At 42.4% G+C, this 23,957-nt stretch overlaps 1 protein-coding gene and 1 long non-coding RNA gene across 2 annotated transcripts in view; one reads left to right on the top strand and one right to left on the bottom strand.

Moving 5' to 3' along the window:
- Window positions 1–23,957, top strand: part of LPGAT1 (lysophosphatidylglycerol acyltransferase 1) — a 100,015-nt gene that overhangs the window by 60,424 nt on the left and 15,634 nt on the right. Inside the window, exon 5 of the mRNA XM_019549443.1 lies at window positions 2,160–2,286. Coding sequence (XP_019404988.1) covers window positions 2,160–2,286 — 127 coding nt within the window. The remainder of the gene's footprint in view (window positions 1–2,159; window positions 2,287–23,957) is intronic.
- LOC109319704 lies at window positions 12,234–17,386 on the bottom strand. The gene is made up of 2 exons (XR_002103600.1): window positions 14,367–17,386; window positions 12,234–12,867 (listed from the first exon to the last, which is right to left on the bottom strand). It is a non-coding gene; the product is annotated as an uncharacterized LOC109319704 (long non-coding RNA).

Genomic DNA, 23,957 nt, shown 5'->3' with positions numbered 1-23,957 from the left:
GAGCCCATCCCATCCCAGCATGTCTCTCATCACGATGTGCCGGTCATGGCTGAGGAAGCCAAAGCCCACCTCGAAGCGGGCTTTTTTAATTGCATGGCTTGCACTTTTATGTTTTTTATTCTTCAAGGCATACAGTGCAAATTATATGTGAATTAAGCAAATATCTAAGTGCTTCCTACCCACTTTTCAACACAACTTTGCTTGAATTTATAATTAGACACAAAACAATGTATTGAGAGATTACTAAAAAAAATGTAATAGCTTTCTTGTCAGAATATTTATCGTAGATCCATAGTGCTGCTATACTTAACTCTATATTGTAGCTGCTTTCTTGCCTTCAGCAGTAAAAATACAATCCAGGTTGAAACTTGTTTTATAAGACTAAAATAGTTATTTCAGCTGATGGGGGCGGGGAAGAAATTCAGGCTTTTAGAATTGGCTAGGGATCTGCATATTTGGGATTTTTACTTGCCTGTAGTAGTACCTCTTATGCTCTTGGGTCCGTTTAGTTCTTATGCTTATGTTAAAAGATTGGTGGTGTTTAACTACAGCCATGCTTTAAAAAAACAATTTCATAAAATCATAGAAAAATATGGTTAAAAGGAACTCTAGGAGGCCATTTAGTCCAATTTCTCTTACTCAAGGCAGGAACACCTGTCTAAACCACCCCAGGCAATTATCTAACCTTCACTTAAAAACTTTAAAATGTTGGAGATTTCACAGTCTCTTTAGGTGATCTTTACCAGTGCTTTACAGCTCTGAGAATTAGAAAGTTCTTCTTCGTATCTGACCTAAAACTCCCCTGTTGCTATCAAAGACATGCTTTTTATCCCTTAGCATATGGAGACAGAATGATTTAAAAAGCCAAACTCTCTTCTTAACAGCTCTTTTTGTATTTAGAGCTTGTTATCACAAAATCCTCAGTCTTTTCTTTTGCAGACCACATCATCTCAGCTCTTCCAGTCTCTTTCACAGGTCCATTTTCTAGACTTCTAATCACTTCTTGCTTTCTTCTGGACACTTTCTACTTTGTCCCTGCTTTGTGTGAAATATGATGTCCAAAACTAGGTACAGGACTCCACAGGAGGCCTTATCAGTGCTTGAATGGAGTGGAAGAGCTCTTCCCATGCGTTGTGTGGAACCTTCTTTTTACTACATCCCAGTGTTCCATTTGTTGTTGTTTTTTTTTTTCTGGCCACAGTATTACACTGTTAGTTTATATATGCCCTATGATTGCTGTGTCCCCTAGATCTTTTTCTGCACCACTCCTGCCTGGGCAGTTGCTTCTCACTCTGTGTTTGTGCATCTTCAGTGTTGCAATTATGACAACAATAATTGCAATTATTTATCAGCTGATTTATTCTTGCCATGTTTCCAATTGATCAAGGTCCTTTTGAATCCTATTCTTGTGCCATAGTGTTTGCTATTCTGTCCAGCTTGGTGTCACTAGTAGGTTCTCTAAGTTTTTGCATTCAAATCCATTCTCAAAACTCATTAATGGTATAGGTGTGCACAGCCTCCAGGAGTGGGGGGGTGGGGCAGAGGAGCACTTTAATTAGAGCAGCTTTAAGAACTGCTCTAACTAAAGCAGCTGAAGCGCCACATGTATTGGTGTCCCCACACTGAAAAATGGCAGCCGGGATGCTTTAACTAAAGCTTGTCTAGCGAGCTTTACTTAGTGTCCCTGCTGCTGTTTTTCATTACGTGGATGCTGATATGCATGATGCTGCAGCACAATAATTACCATGCTCCAGCAGACTTGATTAATCAAATCTGCTCTGACATGTTGTAATTACAGCACATTGGAGCAGCCTTGCTGGATGTGTATAGGCACCTATCATTGTGCCCATTGTATTACATGGGTCTTCCTAAAGAATGGATGTAGTTCCATCGGTGTGCACGGCACAGTACCGAGTACAACCGGGTAACTGACACGTGGTATAACCCTAGTCTCGCTGCAGTCAGTAAGAGTTCTGCTGTCTACTTCCACGGAGTCGGCCTCGACCCCTTTTACCTTGAACTGTCTGCTTCCCTGGTTTTAAGTTTGCTTGGAGATGTAATAAATTATGTAATAATGAAAAGTAACTCTGTGATGAATATCAAACCAGTGGCTCGTCATTTGATGTAATTTTAATACCTCCTCTGTATTTTATTCCTAGAGAACAAATTAAAAGGCCTTCAGTGGGTGATAGATATAACCATTGCATATCCCAGAGCTGAACCCATAGACATCCAGACTTGGATTCTTGGCTACAGACAACCAACAATTACACATGTACATTACAGGTAGGAAATAGTCCTGTTAAGTTTACAGCTAAAGAACTATGTTTGGAATCCCGCATGGCACAGTTTAGCACCCTGGAGAAATGTATGTTTCTTTGAACATGGTTTGCCTAGTTATTTAAGCACAAGATGTTTCAGGTTAAAAGTTCAGAGATTGTTCTATGGCTGTTTCCTAATATCAGTGGTATACTGTTTTCATTTAATAATGGTGGTTGACCTGGAAATTGGTCAAAGTATACACTTCAGGGTATTTGACTTTACTGTACCATGTTAGTTTATTTACAGCTCAGTGTAAGTCTTGGTGTGTTCAGTTTCACCTAAACTGTTGCCACCTTAAAGGAAGCTTATGATTGTCTTTTTTACTGTAAGATATTTCTCTTAAGTAAAGTTCAGTCTGTGTTCACTTGCGAAGTAATAGTGTCCATGGACATGCTCAGGACTTCTTCCTGTCCCCTCTTCCATGCTTATATCCACTTATACTTGGAGAACATACCTCCTGCTTTCAACCAGGACATACTTGTATTTGTTAGAAAAATTACACAGTAAGAAAACAAACTGAAGAGTAATGTTACCTAAAACATGGTGTCAACCATGAGTGCTGCCAGGGTTAACAAAGAGAAGTCAATCTAGGATTAGCATATTTCCAGCATCAAAAAAAAAGGGGACACCTGGGAAAGGGGGAAGGGAAGGGCATATGACTTGGTGGGGAGCAGTAATATGCCCGTGCCCTGCCTCTGTCCCTCACTCCTAAGCTGGAGCCCCCTGGCCCTGCTGCCCGAGCAGCTCCCATGTTGTGTGCGCGCACACACTGCCTCTGCCCCTCTGGCTTGCCGGGGCCTGCATGAGGAGCATGTGATCCCTGACAGCCAACCTGCTGCCCACAGCTCCCAGCCCCAAGCAACCAGTCCAGGAGAGCAGAGGAAGAGCAGGAAACCCGGACATTTGCTCTTATTTTAAAAACCTTCCCAGACACAGCACAGGGGGCCAAAAAAGAAGACATGTCCAGGAAAACCCAGACATATGGTAGCCCTACATTATCTGCATCGCGTCAACTGGATCATGGGCCAGAGCTACAGGCTTACTAAAAGCCAGCTGACATGATGTTGAGCATCTCTTGTCTGTATGTTAATAAAACTTGAGGTCAGTATCTGGTCAGTTAACATGACTCCTAAAAGGTGTGTTCTATTGAAATGTAATGGTCTAAACAGAAAGAGCTCATCTTTTGTTAAAACCGTAGGTTCAGGGAGCTACCAAAGTAGCACTAGAAAAATGACAGCCTCTCAGCAGAGTCCAGGGTGGGAAACTGGTAGCAAGAAAATCTTCCTTTGATAAGCTCCTTTTTCTAAAGGACTAGCTTAATGTGTGAAAAGTCAACTTACTGCCATCTGTCATGTGGTGTGGGGTGTTTCTTGTTTTTCTTTTTGGAGAGATGAAATAATTTTTAAGTTAAAGGCCTAAATGAAAGAAAACCTTGAATAATTTAAGATTGTTCACTTAACATGTTTGTCCCGTTTGGCTTTGATTGCAGTACAGTGGCTTTTTAGTTTGATCATTGAATAGCTGAAAAGTGAAAAAGCACTGTAAAATTTTACAATATACATGCTACCCGTTCCTAGATGTACACATAAAATCAAACCTCTGACTTGTTAACATCATGCTGTCATTCTCTCACTTAAGTCAATGGAGCAATCCAAGGGACTTTGGTAATAGATGGCATTTTTTTGGGCCATGAAATGGTTCTTTTGAAGGAAGTTGCTAACAGTGTGCTGACTTAATGTTGGTGGTGAAAATACCATTAACTTCCTTTGTCAGAAAACAGGCAGCAAATGTATTGTTCAGTAAATGTTTGATTCCAGATTAGGTTGGCACCAGCCCTAAAATGAAATGGATCCTTCATGCTTAGAACAAAGACAGTCCCTGTTGTCTTGTTTGTTGTCTGTTCTAGTCGCTGGTAAAAGTATTCTGGAAGGTTCATTTGGAACATATCACATGTACACCGCAAACAAGGAATTGAAAATTGGAGGCCAGGGTGCATTATTTGTAATACCAAGAGGTTTGTTTGATCTTGAATGTTTGCTTTTGTTTTTTCTAGTTAAGATGGTATTGCTGTGGTTGCATACACAGAGGCCTAAATTCCAGCTACTATCATTAGTTTATTCATTGGGAGCTGTTCATGTGCTGGGAGGAATGGGCTTTGTTACTCCCTGCAGAGAGTTTCTGGTTAATTGTTTCACTGGTAGTTATTTTATAAAACTTCAGCTTTCCCCTCCTACTGGTATGCAGTTGCATGAGGTTAAGCACACCTGGAATGGGAAATCCGCATTTCAGCTTGGACACTTGCATTGTCTCCTGAGTTGCACCTTTAGTGGAGAAGGGACTTGACCATATCTTTGTGACCTCCCCCATTCCAGGGAGTGCATTGCTGGGCTTGGCCTCCCTCCCCTCCAGCATAGTGTGGAGGTGTCCTTGGACTACATGCAGTAGTAGCCTGCAGTTACTGAGCTGGGCCAGGCTGTCCTTTTTTTCGTTTCTCTTGCATTGGAGGCATTAACATGGGGACGTTGGAGGATGCTGACAGCTCAGGGAAATTCTCTTGTGGCTTTTTAAAGTAAGGTTAAGAGTGCATTGAACTGTCAGAGTAAAGCAGCTCTAGCTGGGGAGAGGATGTAGTGCAAGAATTTGGATTTCTAAACGCACAATATTCATTCCATAACAAGCCCTGGATGGCCATCAGAAAATGTCAGCCCACCTGGCATGCAGTGTGAGCCATTTTCATGAAGCTCACCAGCTTCTGCTTGCAGGAAGGCATATTTTGTTGGAACTATCGGCAGTATATATTATGGACATCCCCATGATGGACTGACTCTTCCTTAGCCCAGTGGGTGTAGTTATGAGTATCCCTTACTCTTCACATATTGAGGCATATTAAAATGAAACTGAAGTGTAGGTTGTGCTTTTTGCTAGTCTCTTTTATCTGTTTCATTTGTTTGGTGTTTCTAAGCTAACTACCATATTTACTCTAATAGAAGATGAGGTTTCTTCCTCCCCTTTTGCTGCCTCTGCCCGCCTCCCATTGGCATGAGGGGTGGGGGAAGCCTTTCATCTTATAATTGCGTACAAAGACATCTCCTAGATATGTTTGTCATTAAAAGGCTACCAAAAACAGCATGTGCACAGCAGTGGAAACCAACTATGAAGTTCATGTGAATGCAGCCAACACTGAGTGTGACTACAAAACACATGGCCCACTTTGGGCAATCAGGCTGATGGGAAACTATGATGAGAATAGGTTAGTGTAGCCCATCTGAATATGACATATGGTAGTGTCCATTAAGTGCAGCCCTCCCGGGTGCCCACTCTTTATTTTTTTATTTATTTTATTTTTAAAAATTTTTTTTAAGTCCTAGTGAGCCATGGCATTGCATATATGTTTCATGGATTCATAGTTGTTAGGGTCGGAAGGAACCTACGTAGATCATCAAGTCCGAACACCTGCCCTGGGCAGGAGAGAATATTGGGCTCATGTGACCCCAGCTAGGTAATTGTCAAGCCTCCTCTTAAAGACCCCCAAGGTAGGAGCCAGCACCACTTCCCTTGGAAGTTGGTTCCAGATCTTAGCCGCCCTGACTGTGAAGTAGCGCCTCTTGATGTTTAATCTGAACCTACTCTCAAACAACTTATGGCCATTATTCCTTGTTACTCCGGGAGGTGCTCGGGGGGTGGGGAACAGGGTCTTTCCCATTTTGCACTGGTCCCCCTGGTAAGTTTATAGATGGCCACCAGGTCCCCTCTCAGCCTTCTCTTGTGATGGCTGAACAGGTTCTTCTCTCTTCATTCCCACAGTTGAGCTGTGCTTTTCTTTCCCATTTTCTATGATTCCTGTTTCTTCACCAGCCTTCAGTGCCTAGCAACCATCATCAAATAGGGCCCCAAACAGTTCACTCAAAATCCCTTTGTTGCCCCCTCTTTCAGTCTGCCACATATGATTAGCGTGGTCTGTTGTCCATGAGGTGAAGCTGGACCAGGTTGCCTTGTGCCTGTTTTGCATATAAATTTCTGGAGCATCCCAGGACTTGTGATGAGAACACCTGGTTGCAGTCACGAGCAGGGGGGCTTATTAACACATGGATCTGGAGTACGTACACACAGTGAGTAGTGGGTTCACCATGGTTTGAAATGCTGTTGACTCTGCTGGGGCCCACCACAATGGACTGTGTGGTAAATCACAAGCTTTTGGCTTTGCACTAATATCATGCGTAGTTTGTACTATGTTTAGGTAGGCTTCCAAGTGCTGCTCAAAAATATGTTTATAGAATACCTGTGCTAAAACTTGCAGCTATTTCAAGAAAAGATGACATGGATCAATTTTAGATGAATCAAGCCTCTGAGCACTATATACAAATTGCTACAGTCATATTTAATTTCAGTGTTATTGTTTTCAAATTTGCTCCTTGCTTTCATGTGCTCAGGGAGAGCAGGCTCTGATGGTAAGGAGAGGGGGAAAAGGCTGAGGGGAAAAAGTTTGGGGAAAAGAGCAAAAGAGCTACCTGACCCCCCAGATTTATTTTTCCCTGCTGTAGCAGTGGGAGGGGGGATACATTTAATGGATTTCATAGACATTAGGGGCTGGAAGGGACCTCATGAGGTCATCAGGTCCAGTCCCCCCCTCCCCCTCCCCCCCAGCCATAAGCAGGAAGTCAGCTGGGATCAAGTGACCCCAGCAAGAAATAAATCCAGCTGTTTTTTGAAGGAGTCCAGAGTAGGTGCTTGCGCCACCTCTGCAGGGAGTTTGTTCCAGACCTTGGACACTTGTACTGTAAAGAACTGTTTTCTTATATCCAGTCTAAATCGGCCTTCTTGGAGTTTATGGTCATTAGACCTTGTTGTCCCTTTGGGAGCTCTGGTGAACAGATGTCCTGATGTACCCCTCTTATATACATCCAGCTCCTGATGTATCCCTCTTATGAAGTTGTAGGCTGCCACCAGGTCCCCCCGAGCCTTCTCTTCTCCAGACTGAAGAGTCCCAAGTCCCTCAGCCTCTCCTTGTACGGCCTTCCCTCCAGGCTTTGGATCATATGAGTGGCTCTCCTCTGGACTCTCTCAAGCTTCTCCACATCCTTCCTGAATTGGGTTGCAGTACTCCAGCTGCGACTCCAATACTGGACACAGCCCTCCAGCTGCGGTCTCACCAGGGCCAAGTAAAGTGGGAGGATGATTCCTCTGGTTAAAATTCAAGAGCAAAACTTCAATAATTAGATTCTGTACCTGGAAAATTAAAACAAATAAATATATACATTTTCCATAAATAGAATCTAATTATTGCAGGGTTGTCTTATAATCAGGTTCATCTTCAATTCAAGTAGATATAGTAAAGACTAGTGTTGAAGTTAACTTCACACTCACTGTGTCCATCAAGGGGTTTGAGGCTTTTTTCCCTAGAATTAAAATGTCTCCCTAACAAGAAAAGGTTAACCAAGCTTCTGAACTTGTATTCTATATACTGTTCTTAACCATGAAAGTGTTTCAAACCACACTTAATTGTTTTAAACTATTAAACAAATTACTGGTTTTAAACTATTTTTGAGTGGATTAACTGTGCTTTAAAGATATGCATGATTTTTGCCAACTACTTTATACTAGAAACATAATGAAGGATTAGGGTCAATACGTCTAATCCTCTAGTTTGTGATGCTGAATATTGCATACTGTATTGGACTTCAAACTCTGCAAACTTATGGGAGTAGCTGTGTTCTTCATTCACTCCATATGTCCATGAAAGGTTTGGCTCTTTAGTTCTAGCCCTTCCTCTATAACTATACATAGTCATCACCAGGATGAGATCTGATCTGCACCAATTTTGAGAGAGAGATTTACAGCTTTTGTCTGTTATCAGCATGATGCAGATGCTAAAAGGCTAGGTGATTAAAGGAAACAATCTAGCAGAACTAAAGAGTAGTTGAAAGATTGGGGCATGTATAGTGCTCAAAACTGTCCCATACACTGTTTTAGGAGCTGTGGCACTGTAGAGAGCTATGACATTTGACAAGGTCCCTTCTGATTCTTCTTGCTTTAATTGATGTTTTAAAATAGTCATTTTTCAGAAAATCAGGTTAGTCAGAAAAGTCAAGCATTTCAAGTTAAGATGTACATGAAAACAAATTAGTAAAGGCATATTGGTGTTAGAGCAGGATATTATTATTATTATTTTCTTTTTCAGATGTCCTCTGCTAGGAAGACTGTCCTAACTTCCTTTATTTTACATCCTTTCTCCATATTTTACATTCTGTCCCAGGAGCCCTTACTACTTAATTACCATATTTACTCACAAACCACACAACTTTTTCCCCAAAGATCAGCCCTCCAAAATTGAGGGGTGGGGGAGTTGCATGGGGATGCTGATTTTCTTCACTAGAACTTTACTGCATGGAGGCACAAAGGGATAAAGACCCACTACTACTAGAAGGCATGGGGAAGGGGAAATTCAGTGCTAACCCTTTCACAGCTGTTCTCAAATTGGTACTAGTTTTTGGCAATTTTTATCCCTTAAAGGTGTGGAGGATATGTTATACTGTGGTGGGTACTACATGAAAAACATAACTATAGGCCACAACTGGATAAATCTTCCCTCTCTACAACCCTTTCCACAATTCTGCCTTCTAAAAACAAGTTGTGTTTTTTATTTTGTGGGGTGTGGTATGTAGGAAAATACAGTAAATGTAGCATCACCCCGGGTGAGGAACTGATGCCTACTTCCTTCCTTCCAGAATATGAATGCCCTCCCTCTTGAGGAGGGTTTTTTTTTTCCTCTCTGTAGTATTTACTCTTCATGATTAGTTAAGAGTGGAGTGTGTGGCAGGCTCTTATACAAAATTTATTTTTGGTCTTGTGAAATGTTACTATTTCGTGTGCAACAATCAAGAGTACTTTTGTGGTGGATTTTAAATTAAAACTAGATTTCTCAAGATTTGCTGGTTCATTTTGCAACTCTCAAAAGAAAATTTGTTTTTAATGCTTTAAATATTACCGTAATACTTTAAGGTACTTAATACTTTAAGTAGCTGATGAAGTTGAAACAAATAGGCTTTAAGTTTTTAGATGTTAAAATGGTTTATTTCTGTATATAACCAGTGTCCTTTCTTGGATGTCAGCAAACATGCTGTAAGACGGTCTTTCCTGATGTGCATGGATGTGATATTGGTCTTGTCCAGGCAGGGCAAGAAGCAGGAGCTTTGGAGGGTACAAACAGACCTCTCTGTCATTCTCCAGGATCTCAGCTTTCATGCACTTGTACAAAAAAGTCTCTACCAAACAAAACAAATGTGTATTAAAAATATGATCTCAGTGGAACTGAAGCACTGTTGCCTGCCTGAACTTTTAGAGTACCTGGAAAAATGGCTCTGAAGTCACTGACTCATTTTAATCAGAACACTTCCCTGACCCCTTTTCCCCCTTCCCAAATTCAGCAAGCAAACTCAACCACTGAATTGTAAAATGTCTTTATGGACTAGAGTTTATTTAGACTGCTTGAGGTAAATTTTCATCTTGGTGTCATTGGTGGTCAAATTTTGAAATATTAGGTGTGATGGAATACTTGAATTCACTTTTGATTAGTTTTGTCATGTTTTAAAGCTTGTCTTTTTTAATGCATTTGTTTTGTGGAAATGGGGGTTTTTTTGGTCATGAACACTAATGGAAAGCTAAGGTTTTCTCAATTAAAAAAAAAAAAGTCCCACCTAACTTGTGGTACATGACAACATTTTAGTAGCCAGTCCTAAGCATGTGCAACAATATTTCCATTTAAATCTCATTTCTAGCTTCTGTTCGTCACTTCTTAGCAATCAGTTAGTTATCTACTGTCAGATCACTCTGCTGAACTCTTGGAGATTTTTTGGCTGAATACTGCAGTTACATTTGACAGACAACTTCAGGTTTTTTAACAGCTTGAAATCTTTTTTATTGATTATTTGCTTTCAGCAACAACAGTTTGCAGTACCACTAAGAACTGTGGGAGAGATCGTTTTGATGTGTTTGTGTAAAAGATAAATCGCATCTCTTAAAACTGTTGTCATTGACGGAGCTTTTGGTGTTAATGAACATCACAATATTGGAACAGCTCCAGAAATGGGAATTGAGGTTAACTGAAGCCCAATGAATTTTCATCGGTTTCTTTCCATTTTGTTTTGAAATAGGCAGATTGACCATTCAAGCTGCTGAAGGCTTGCATGGCTGCAGCGTGACATCTTTGAGAGCAATCTTTCTTCTCCAAAATACAAAAGGTCACAGTTGTCCCTGTCTGCTGTGTCACTTTTTAACCAAAAACGGTTTTAAAATAGCTTTAATACAGCATTTGTTAGTGCGCAACTTTACCGTGCTCTCTCCTGTGACCTTCAGTGGGCAGTTTACACGCTAGTCCTCCTTTTTCTTCCTCTCCTGCCTGTTAGGAAGAGGGAAATGCTACTTTTTAAACTGCTGCAGAATATTCTGTAGATGCTTTTAGGACAGAGACCTTTCTCATCTAGACCTAGTTGAGGGGAGTTGGACCTGCTGGACTAGTGGTCAGCAACCGTTTTTGTTTTTGGTTGGTTGGTTTGTTTTTTGGGGGGATTGTTTTTTAAGGCTGCAGGCTGGAATGACCAAGTTCAGGTCAGAGGTTGGTGGGCAGGTGTTAGGACCCCATTGCCAGTACTGCTTTTCTCTGTGCCAGTGTGGGGAAAAGACCTGCAATTGGTGCTTCTCCCCACAGTGGCACTGGAAAGCAACCCCTGCCGAAGGCCCCCACCCCTCAAATGCTGCTGAAGCCCCATGCCCGTGGTCTGGATCTGTCTCTCTCATGCCATAGGTTACCATCCACTGTAATCGACCATAAGTGGTAAAATGGTTATTAAAGATAATGATGTTGTACAGAGATGAATTAACCTTTGATGTATGGTATTTTGGACTATTAATTTAAAATACGCTAGTTTTTGCTATAACGTTTTCTTTGTGGATAGTGAAGTGGTAACTTATCCGACTTGTGGGCCACTGTATATCCCTTATTTATTAACTGTTTCCAGTCAGTCGGCTACAGCCTGTCTTGTCAGCATCTAAAGAAGTAGGCTGTAGTTGATGAAATCTAATAGACTAACTTGTTCAGAGAGGTATATAACGTGTAGTAACAGCCTGTTGGCACAGTTGTCAATAGTGGTGTGGCCTCTTTGTATGGCATGCAACAGATCAAGGAAGGAAGAGGCAGCACAACAGCAAGACAGGGCAGGGAACAGGGGCTGGGGTGGTTATAGGTGCTAGGGCTCACGGTTGACAGCCTAGAGGTCACAAGTTTTTGAGGCCACAGCAGAAGCACTCATGGTGTGGTCCAGTCAGATTGCAGCAAATCTGTGCGTTCTGTTAAATACCTTGTCACAATACCTTGTCACAAGGACATGAAAAAGGAAAGGAAGCGGTGGGAATGGAAAGTAGAGTAGCAGATTGGGTAGAAGGGAATTGGAGTGGTACTCAAGAAGGATACAGTGCTAATTTTGTGGTACACCTGCTGAAAAGGTTGTACCCCACTAAAGTATAAGATCCTGCACTGCCCTGCCTTCTGCCTAACCTCAAACGAACACAGCTAAGTAGGTCTCTTTGCTTTCAATTATCAGTGTAGGCAAGCTTTAATAAAATGACCAAACAAGGAAAGGCTCATGTCATTCCCTAAGAAACAAGTATTCTTGGAAAAGTTAATTGTATACCTCTACCCTGTTTAATACACTCTGAAACACTCATGGCAGGTGTAGGAGAAACAAGGGATAAAAATAGTCTTTATAAAACTGGCTTAAAAATAGAAATGTATGAAATTCAGGAGCTTTCTTTGTGTAGGGATTGAAATGGAACATTTTTTCTTTCTGGTTTCTGTTTTTTGACCAAGTACAATAAAAGAAAGCAAGTCCAGTGGGAATACCTACTTTTTCCCCCCATTTTCAATTTAAGTTTTCAAAATGTATCAATTTGTGGAAAGCTACAGCAGTGATGGTCGATCTTTCTTTTAATGCTGTAAGAAAAGGCTGAAGAGTGAGTTGCAAAGGAATGTGTTTTCATAGTCACTTGGAGAGGAAGAAGAGAAATTTTTATGGAATGGGGTTTAAAAATTAATTTTCAGTACATCTGTTTTGCAATTTTTTTTCTTAGTGCAATTACTGTTACTTTCTCAAACAATTTTTATGGGCTTAAGTGCTCAAGAGACCAAGCTAACAGCTGCTAGCCATGCTCAGCTGTGGTATATAACCAGAATAATTGTGAGATCCCTTAAGGGAATCCTTCCACCATTCTAGTTATTAATTGTAAACAATGTTTACCAAAGTGGTCTTGATTCTTGAGTTGACCTTGACAATGAAGATCAAGGGGTAGAGGGGATCTGTGTGTGTGTGTGTGCGTAAAATTTGATACTGGTTATAACAAAATACATAGGATAAAGTGAGTCATGGAAACATTTCCTTTTCCTGCAGCCTCATGACCAGAGAGGCCAGGCACGTGTTCTGCTCTGTCCTGTGCTTTAGCATGCAGCATTAGAGCCCTTCTTCACCATTCCGTTATTTCTTCTGTGTTTTTACACTTTGTAGCAGGGCACCAGGGTGCCTGCTACTAGCAGTAGGAATAGGGCTGCTGAAGCTCCCTGAACCAGCACAGATGTGGGTTGCTGGGGCAACCAGGCTGGTCCCATGACCAAAAGGGGCAGGGCCAGGCCCTTATAAACAGCTAGGCCAAAGCCTAGCTAGCAGTTCCCCTCTGGCAGCTGCAGGAGCTCTGCGGGAGAGCTGAGCAGGCAGACCGACTACAATGATGCAGGGGAGAGAACGCTAGAAGAGGCCATGACTAAAGAGCCTAGTGAGTGCAAGCTTTGGGTTATAAGCCGGTAGGCTTCTTGTTTATGTTGCAGCTGCTTGGCTCATGGTTTTTGTTGTGGTTAAACCAGAGGACCGGGTGAGGCTGTAGGGGTGTGAAGAGGCCTCACGGGAGCTCCCCAATAGTCTGGGGGTTCCTGGTGCCCAGCAGGGCACAGCTAGCGGTGCTGGGCGGGTGCAGCTGTTTGCGCCAGTGGCGCGCGTATCGAAGGGTCAGTGGGCCCTGCCCTGTGGGGGGAGACTAGAGAGAAGCCCTATCAGGGCAAAGGACCGAGACGGTGGTCCTGGGGGCCAGGTGCGACTGCGGCCACCTGAGCCCCAACCGGGGTAGGACCCGGAGGGCTCCACAGTGCTGGGGACTCTAGTGCCACAGTGGGCACAGCCAGCGAGCGCTGTAGAGGCGCTCGGCATATAGGGGTTGAGACCCCAGCCTGTGAGGGCGGTATTTTGCGCAGCGGGGCAAGTGACCCAGGAAAGGGTCAAGGGGCCAGGCACGGCTGTGGTCACCTGAGCCCAAGTGCGGGAAACGCGCGAGCAAGGCCCCAGAGAGGGGCAATGTGCGCGAGAGGCGCGAGCGAGGCCCCAGAGGGGACAAGAGGCTCCGGAGAGGGCGTGGAACGGGGGAAAACCATAAGACAGGCCCAGTGGGGCGAGGCCTGGGCATGGCAAGCCCCAGAGGCGCCGGTAGCGGGGTGCAGGTTGTTTAACCAACCCAGAGGCTCTGGTTAAGGGGCGACAGGTGCGTGACCAACCCAGGGGTGCCGGTAAAAGGGGTGCCAGGGGCGTGATAGGCCCAGGAGGATCAGAGAGGGGCGCTGGGACGTGACAAGCCCCAGGGGGCGCCAGGTGGGTGACAGGCCCAGGGGTGCCAGAGGGGGGCACTAGGGCAGAACGAGCCCAAGGGGCGCCAGAGAAGACGCTGGAGGGCAAGGACAGAGCAACGTCCAGGAACAGCTGCGAGGCTTGGGGCGTGCTAAAGGGAAGGTAGGAGGCACGCATTGCCCATAAGGCTGAGGGGATGTTGGAGCACCCCACTTGGAACGGAGGTAATACCAGCACTGTGTCAAGGTGGAAGTAGGCAGCCTCCCTTACTGAACTTCATAAGATCAAAGACGTAGCGGGCGAGAAGAGGGTGCTAGATCACCTTAATTGACACGGCGGGGGGCGCTAGCAAGCTCACAGCTGCTCGCAGGCCCCACCCCGTGACACACTTAGAAAACTATTTTAAAGCTTCCTGGTCCAGCACTTGGAGATTAGGATGTGCCAGATTTTAAATTACACATGCAACTTTAATCATTCTCCTTTTTGCATGTACTTCATTGCAGTGATTGCCAGCCAGGATACCATGGCACACTGGGGTGCCTTGAGATCCTTTCAAGGTAGATGCGGGATACCACGCAATGTTAGTACTTCTAGATATGCAAATATGATTCACATGATAAACCCAGAGATTTCAAATGGGAATCCATAGTATTTAAAACATATTCTTCGCTGTTCTGAGTTCTTTGCAACAGAAGAGTTTCTCTCTTATTTTTTCCGTAGTCCAAAAACAAGTGCAAACTGAGAGCTGACGTTTTCTGAGGGGTGCCTTCAGACTGAAAAGCACTGTTCTAATTGTATCCTGATTTACTGTTTTTTGTGAGACCTGCTGTCTCCATTAGTTCATGAGATGAATGGCCTGGTATCTTTTTTTATCCTCCATGTTCAGTGCATGGCCCTATGCCTGCCCTGCTGTGCACTCTTCAAATCCTACACCAAATAAAGAATAGTTTCCTCCTGAGCTTCATAAATATATCTTCCCTGCAGTCCTTTGAGGGGGAGGTGGTGCTCTTGCACCCTTTCTGTAGCTGGCCGGCTGAGGCATAAGTGAATGCCAGAACTGCTAACGGTGACTGTCAATTCTGGGGGCCCAATTTGAGTTGCCTAGGGCCTGTTTTCTCAGAGAACTTACTGTGCCAAAGCAGTTTGTGTGCATACAGTTCCTGTTGGCTTCAAGCACCAAGAAAATGAGGAAAAGACCATTAACTGCTGCCAAAACATGTAGTGTAGCCTTTTTGCATGCTGTCAGCCAGGTGATCGGACTGGGTGACAGCAGAAATAATGTAGGGCTAAAGCAGTAATCCAAAGTGCATTTCTCTTCTACTCTTTCTATACCTTAGGCTTGCTTACATCAGGCATATATCATTGCATATTGCTACTTGCTAATAAATTATTTTTATAATAGCCTTTTATGTTTGTTTTACCCAGTTTGGTTGTATCGTTCTGTGTACTTTCCTCATGTTTAATCATGTTTGGTGCCGTGCAGCTTTTACAGTCTACTGACAACTGCATTTATTCAAGTAATACCATCCATTACACATGCATTGTTTCAGGTTTGATCGTAATGTCCTGTGTGCTTTTATCTGCTGTTGCAGTTTGTACTGCATTACTCCGTCTCAGGGTGTTCTTGAATAGATCAGTCCCAAATGTTCTGATGAACTCTGCCCTGAACACAGAGTTTAGGGCCTCCAAGCTGTTAACCCTCCCTGACCTGCTTTGTGGCCTACACCACTTTCATTGCTTTTTAAATTAATTACAGAAATGAATGGCCGGCAGCTTCATGCATTAGCAGGAATAGAATGAGAATATAGAAACTTCAGATTAAATTAGAAAGAAGAAGAATGGGTTCAGAGTGAAGGGGGTGGTCAGTAGCGGTGCTCAAAGGTTGAAACTTTCAGGTTTGGAAATGTTAAATATAACATGAAGTCTCCAGTGCATTAATGAGTCTCATTTAGGTGGCTCTTATTTGGTATTCCTTGGGTAATGTTGCTGAAATTATCTCCATCTAGTCTTATTTCATGCTATGAAAAAGATTTGTTGCACTTCAAGAACTGCAGACCTGCATTCAAAAGAAATGAACATTACTTTAAGTTTCCTGAAATCTATTGTTTAGACCAGTGAAGATGAACTGTTGATTTTTGTGTTTAATTTTGAAAATTTCCCCTGCACCCACTCTTTCAGGGGAGGCAGGATTTACAGGGGTGGAGGGGGTGTTTTTTGACTGTTTCAGCCTGTTCCACTTCTGATTTTTGCTAATCAGGTGGCTTTTGTTTCACTCATGTTTCCTGCAGGTAATGGCTGATTTGACTGTTGTTAAAAATTAAAGAAAAAATTCAGTAAGCTTCTTCCTCCAATCTCGCTTTTTTTTAAATATATGCTTATACGTGTGTTCTGTTGATTGTGTGCTTTACAAGGAAGGGATTGTGCCTTGCTTTCTCACTGTGTGAGCACATTTTAATATAATATGTCTATGTAATAAACATTATTGCAATGCTTGACCCTAAGTGGATGAATTTAGGCTGCCTGTGTTTTTTGAGTGTTGCATTAATGAGTTTGGTGCTAATGGAAAACAGAACATTCTGATTTGCTGTAATTATTTATTTTCACTCAAAAAAAACCCCCTTTTTCTCTGCGGTCATGTTGAAGCACATACCCCCCAGAAAGTTTATTCTGAAAAGTTGGGGCAGAAAACAAACAAATCTTAAAGAAGTTCTTAGAGCTCTGTCAAGCTGCTATAATTAAAAAATTAAATTTTTCAGAAAGCCTGGGTCTTACTGGAATTACCACATAGTCATATCATTGGTTGATCCAAATCCAGTGTCCTGTCTTTGTAACTAGTGCAGGGATTTTTAGAGGAAGCTGCAAGACCACAGTGAGTATATTGTGACAAAACATTGATTATGGTCTTTGATCTGAGAGCTTAAACTGAGATCTTTCTAACTAAGACTTTTATGTGCCAACAGCAAACGTTTTGCATCTCTGCTCTTATCAACTTCTGGAATAACAACTTTAATAAATTGGCAAGAATGTTGCATCAGCAGAGTCCATTTTTACTACATTTTGCATGTGCATCACACTCATCTTTTCTTCGGTTTGAGAGTCACCATGATGTGTAGAGCAGGGGTGGGCAACCTTTCCTGGCTGTCGGCAAGAATGACCCACCCAGGGCCAGGGTTAAAAAGGTGGGCACTAGGACCCTGCCACTTCTCTCCAGTGGTCTGTGTAGAGCACAGGCAGCCAACATTTGTCTCTCTGTGTGGGGTGACAGGGAGAAAGCTCACAGAAGGTGATTCTTGCTGCTGAAGCCCCACATCTGCAGCTGCATTCAAAGGTCTGCAGGCTGGATCCAACCTGTGGGCTGTAGGTTGCAAGTTCGTGGTGTAAAGTATGGGTTGCCAAAGATACCTGGGCCCTGAGATAAAGGATCCTCGTGGTTTGAATCTTCAGGCCAGTTCTAGACTCGACAGCAGCGTGGATCTTTGACACCCCTTTGTGTAGAGGAATGAGCCTATAGGTCAACTTTGCAGTATTTCTTTTCCTTGCCTTCCATCACTGAGGGGCTGCATTAGTTTTAGGGTACTTGTTCATTCTCAGAGTTGCAAGAGCAGCCAGAGAATGATTGCCAGGCTGAGGATTTTCTTCTGCCTTTTTTAAATACTAGTTTTCATTTCCTAGTTGACACTTTCTGTGTCACTTTAAGTCATGACCGTGGCTCTATACGAGCATTCTGCTATCTCTTTTACTTCAGTCCCAGTAATCAGCAAGAATATAGCAGAGAAGGGAAACACCCTGGTGTAACTAATCTCCTAGCTAGCAAGCCTTGCTTGCAGGAGACACAAAGTAGGCTTGAATCCATTCCAGCCTTATCTGACCATCGTTGCTGCCAACAATGAAAGTTTCCAGGGAAGATTAGGTAACCCTTAAAATAATCCTGCACTTACATGGTAGGACTGGCTGCTGCAATAGTAGTAGCTGCTGATATAGGTGAAGGTTTAGTACTTTGTCTTGCCTGAAGGCTTTTACTCAGCATTTTCAAACCAAATTAATCATTAAAAAAATAAAGTATGGGGGGGGTGATTTTGGTATGTATTGCAGGTAAAAATCCTGAATCTTTATTTTTAGTAGCCAGCTAAAGCATTAGGCAAAAGGCAGGGTAGATTTGCACCTTTTATAAACCAGCTAAATCAGAGATATATTGCATAAGCTTTTGTAAGCAGGGGGCTTATTTCATCTGATGATGTGAAGGGACTGCCGGAAGCAAAGCTGCTAACTAGAAAGCAGCGATTAGAATACAAAGTACAGGAAAAGGAGGATGAAAGAGGGCACTGCTGGGAGAGAGGCATGTAGGTAGGAGAGAGAAAAAGCAGTTAACTTATTGAGGGACAATACAGTGTTTATAAAAGCTAATCCAGGTAATGGGATATGAATCTGTAGTCCATATGTAGACCATACTTAACACAGCCCAGTGTGTGGATGATTTCCTGTTCCACAATTTCATGTTCAAGTTTATTTTCAAAGTTTCATTGTCTGTGAATCGCAACTTTGAGGTCAGCGATCGTGTGTCCAAGGAGGTTAGTGTTCTGCCACAAGCTTGTGTGTCTTTCTGGAACTGATGCTTAGTGTTTGTTCATTCATTCTTACATGGAGGGGTCACTTCATCACTGCAGCATAGACAGCACGGGGGACACTGTGAATGGGTGATGGTACATATGGCATTGGTAAAGGTTCAGGTAAATGAACCTTGGGATTGTTGAATTTCCCTGAGCTTTTTATATTTAGAATGGCTAACATCTTTACCATATATTCAGATTCAAGTATAAATATACATAAAATATATACATTTCCTGTGCAATAAAGTATATTACTTCAGCAGTTGCAAATTCTGGAAGAAATACTATTTAGAAAAAAAATAGTGATTAGAAAAAGAAACTGGTTTTGAAATACAAAAGCTTAGAACAGTGGGAGCCAAACTTTTGGGCAGCCATGCAACAAATTAGCCCTGCACTCTCATCAAGTGCTACTCCAATTCCCTTTCCCTGCCCAATGAGCTGCTTTGCTCTCTGCTCCCTGTCCCGTGCTATCTGCCCTCTCCCCAGGGTTTCATATGCCTCACACACAGATTGCCTGCAGGGGTGGGTGGGTGTGCGTGCGTGCGTGCGCTGAAGGTTGAATGCCCCTGACTTAGACAGCATGGAACCGAGAGCTGCTATTCTGCTTAGTCTGATTATCTCCAGAGGAGACGAGTATAAATTTGGGCCGTTGTTTATGCTTTTATTTGAATCGATGTATAGCAGAAGCTATGATCAGACTGAAGAAACCAGTTGCTTTCTATGCATGTTTCTGATGTTTCTATTCTGAGACTCCAAATACTTCTATTAAAGATGCCTGCTGCTCTGTGTTATGTCCAGTTTTGAACAGTCATCTTGGAGGAAGAAAATCTTGTTGCGGACACTCTTCTGAATTCCACTTTTCTTTAGAGACTTCTGAGCTTGCACAGGGCAAGGTGGTCAGGACTACAGGCCTCCTTGCCATTAGTTGAAGCTGTTTTGGTGGGTCTGGTTTTCGTATATCCTTGATTGGGGCTGTTCGGGTAGCAGGCTGCTTGTACTCTATGAGAAGTTATTGTGATCCTCAGATTCCTTGTCTGGGAGCTGTCACTCTTTTGCTCTCCTGCTGCTGCTGGTCTCTAGACTCCCCCTCTCCCAGCTTCTGCTTTCTGCTCCCATCCCTTGAGGGCACCTGTGCAGTGCAGCATATAGCTTGAGCGATAAATGGCCTTCAGCTGCTTAGAAGCTGGACAGCCTTATCCTAAAAAAGCTTTTACTTACTTTGCCAGGGATATAGTCCTCGTCTGTGCTTTCATGCACCCTGGGAAACAAGGTATTAATAGCAGTAAGTAAATTATCAGCAAACACAGATATTAAGATGTATTTTATTATGGTGCATGTTTTGAGATGATGTATCAAGTGTTTGGCTACATATAATAGGGTTTTACTTGATATTAAGTACGTCTTGTATTGTTCTGAAGAAAAATGAAGTTCCTAAATATTGTTTTCCATCAGTAAATTGAAGCAATTTAAAAAGAAGAAAGCTCTATCTTTATTATACTTGTATCTATTTAATATACTTGGCCTTATATTATAACCTTAAACCAAGTGACTAGGGCATCTCCAAACCAGTGATCACTAAACCCAGTGGGATTGAATTCACCTGTACTGCTGCAGAACTCCCAATGAGTAGCCCAGAAGTGGGGCTTCATTTGGAGGTTAGCCTGTGTAGCAGGGTGGCATTCCAGTGTTGGCTGTAAAGTCCAAGGAGGCCAAACTTTTTTTTTTTTTTTCCCTTTACCCTGCTTTTCCTACTTCCTGGACAGTCTGCCCTTCATTCACTTGCTATGACTTGATGGTCATTGGTGTGAAAATGCGGGAGGCTGCCCTGGTCTCATTGTAATAACCACCAGGTTTGTGGTTAAGGCCTTATGAGTCCATTGCTTGGCTCCATTCCTCCCTTACACCACACCCCAAGCCTCACAGATGTCATCTCTATTGATATTCTCTCTGCACATACACAGCCTTCCTCTGGGCCCTCGGACCCCTTGGTCTCTCATTCAGCCCCTCTCCACTAGACTAGATGTCCTGTCTGTGCTGGCACTCCAGAGCTACAGTCATCCTGCTGAGGTGGTATTCTCTCAGCAGCCTCCAAGACATTATACCCACCTTTTGCTCAGGACCTGGGCTTATATTCACTCTCAGCTCAGCCTTCCTTCTAGGTCAGACATCTCCTGTCTCAGCCTTAGCCCCGCCTGCAGGCTCCCTGGGACAGCTGGCTCCACAATCAGCCCTGGCTCCCCACATGCAGACTGCTCAGTAAGCTGCTTCACCTCTGTGCCCTGCTGCAGCCTGCAACAGGACAAGACCCACTATTGGGAAATCAACAATAAGAGAATTGGTTTATTTCTACTTATTGACTTCTGGCTTGAGAGTGAGAAATGCCTGGGGATTTTTTGGTGTGAAGCCACAAATTCAGAGTTGATCTATCCCTGATGATTCTAGTCACTATGTTGTGTTTTATTAGTAAGGTAATCAGATTGCCTAGCTATATTTCTCTTTGAGCTCCTATTAAAGAAAACCAGTAAAGTCTTTTCCTCTTTTATCTAATGAAGCCATGTTTGAAGCATTGAGCAAATGCCTGACTTAGTTTTGCAGCATATTAACACTTATATTATAGAATGCCAATCTCCTGCAGTTGACAAGCAACTTCACAACTTTAAGCCAGTTTTTGCAGTGACTTTCTCACAAGAATGATGATATAATGGAAAGGTAAGAAGAAGAAGGTGGGTTTAGCAAACCTCCCCAAGAGTTAAGTGACAGTTGGACTATACAGAGACCTTGTAGGTTAGCTGGTACATCTCCTTGCTGATACAAGATTGCTCCCTACAGACTATTTTGTAATATGTGAAACTAAACTGTACTGTCTTATCCCAGATAATGCATAATGGATTCCATTTCTCTTGGGGGATACCAGAATCTTATAAATAATCAGTGTTGGGAAATGTTATGATATTCAACCTCAAGTTGCATTTTCCTTCCACCCATCTGTTTCTTAAGGTAAATGATTATTTTCCCTTCTCCGTGATCATACTTCACAGATTTTTTTTTTGGTGTAGATTTCCCTGGTGTATATTCATGTATGCATACCCTTTAGTTGTCTTCTGCTCAAATAATTTGTGTTTATTGGAACTGATTTTCCCCAGGTAATCTGGGCTTAATTTTGAAATGTCCTAAATGACACACAATATCTGACAGTAAGGAAGGCAGTTTCTTATATATGCTTATTTTGGGAGGATAAAACACTTATCCTCCATCCTCAGCAGGTAATTCATGCAAGTTTACTTGCACCATTATTTATAAATTCTGTAATTTGGTTCGGTAGCTTCTGATCTCATCCTTGTTTGCATTTTGGTTTTTCCTTGAATTCTACTCAGTGCAGTCATCAGAACCGATGTAACAATGTTCTGCTGTGTGACAGATGTCCGGAGTAGTGGAGGCATGGCACTGAGTCTCGGAACTATGTCTGCAGACGGACTAAAGCACTTGTGTAGTGGGGGGGGGGAGACATCAGCACATGCAGCTTCCACTGAATTGACTGAGCAGAGGCAGTTGCCTTGTATCTTGATTCAGAGATGACAGTAGAGGGGAAAGCAAGCTATATGTGTGGGTATGGATGAGAATAAGGCCTGTAGTATTTTTATCAAAGTCTTAATTATCTTTAGAGGAGAGAGTCTGTGCAAATCTGTAGGATGCATAGCTGTCTCTTTTTTTCAAATCCATGGTTTTGGTAGAAGGTGCTGATTTTAAGAACCTAACATTTAGAAGGAGGACTATTAAAAATCCCTTACCTGTCCTCTTTTAAACAGCACTCTCTTCCTATTTCCCTTTTTGGTGCCAGAATACAATTTGGTATTAAGCAATTAACTGCATTTCATTCCTATTCCTTATATGCCACAACAAAATGTTTAACATTTAATTCCCTTAGCAATAAAAGCAGAAATAATTATTTCATCTGGATGTAAGCCACCACCTAAGAGGGAAAACAAGATTGATTATGTAATACAAAGGTGACTTCATCTGACCCTTATTTTATCATTACCACTAAACTCCCAGCTCTGAGGAAAACAAGATATTATGCAAGAAGATTCTTGCAGAGATTAGTGAGAGACTTATTATCCTTTAAGAAAATGAAAGGGATTAAAGTTTAGTCTGTTCCATCTCTCTACTGGTCACTGATGAATAATGATTTAAAAATAAGAGTAGGGTTTGATAGCAAAGGTCTTCTTCCTTGTAGGATCACTGTTTTTCATTCAGTTTGTGGCTTCTGATTTTATTTTTTTGTCTCTCTCTATATCTATCCAAAAGTTTTAAACAGTTTTGTCTGACTGGGAAGAGAAAAGCCAGTAAGGTAAACTGAAATGACTTGTATCCAAGACCCAGAAGGCCACAATTGTTACCAAAAAAGCCAGAAGTACAAAGCTGTTAATTTTTTCCTCTTTCCTGTCAGGATAGCGGTATGTGTTCTGCCTTCTTGAGGAAAACAGAAATTCAGTTTTAGATAGCAGTCTTAATGCTAGATATGACATGTAAGCTAAAGCCCACATAATCAAATAATGTGGGCCAATCAATAAGGATACTCACAGAATTCACAAGTAGGTATGAGATCAGCTGAGGAAAATATTTTCACGTTAATATCACCGAACAAAGCATGAAGTAGGGTCCCAATTTGAGGTGCCAGAAATCAACACTAGTCATATTAGATACCCGAGTGCAGAGTAGAAACCAATTTGTTTGGCAGATCATCAAAATGTTGCCATTGAAGGTGGATAATAACCCCTATCTCGGCTTGTGTAGGTTCTATGAATACGAGTCAGAGCTGTTTGAATAGCACAGATTCTAAGAGAGCCACCCACTGGACAAGGATTATTACTGATGGCAGCACAAAGAGAGCAGTTAGTAGAAATGCTCTATTTTATAAGCTCCTGCTCAGTTGACACAATAGGGTTTGTTTCAGCCTGAAAATAAAAGTGCTTTATCTCCAATTTAGCTTAGAATCATTAGTCTGAGCATGCTGCGTACTATGCGAGGCATTTTCAAATCCATCTCCTAGCATATAAAGCATACTAGTGCTAATGCAGGTTGTCACAGTTTGTTGCAATGGCAACCGTGACATTGGCATCTTAGCTGCTTCCTAGTCTGCCTTTAAATTAAAAATTGCTGTATAATCAATTAAGCTGCAAGACCCCACTGATTTTAATATTCTTAGATTCTATGTTGATTGGTTTCCAGTTCAGACTCTAGACTGACATAGGCAGGATATTTGTGTGCTGCATCCCAAAGGTTTCCCATGATGCTACATGCCACAGTCTTTGGCCACTGCCAGTAAATTGCAGGCCCACAAAACCCTTTTCTATTCCTAAGCTGTTTTCTT

This window comes from Crocodylus porosus, unplaced genomic scaffold (genome assembly GCF_001723895.1).
Source record: "Crocodylus porosus isolate Cpor-Errol unplaced genomic scaffold, CroPor_comp1, whole genome shotgun sequence".
NCBI lineage: Eukaryota > Metazoa > Chordata > Crocodylia > Crocodylidae > Crocodylus > Crocodylus porosus.
This window is presented reverse-complemented; position numbering and strand designations above follow the sequence as displayed.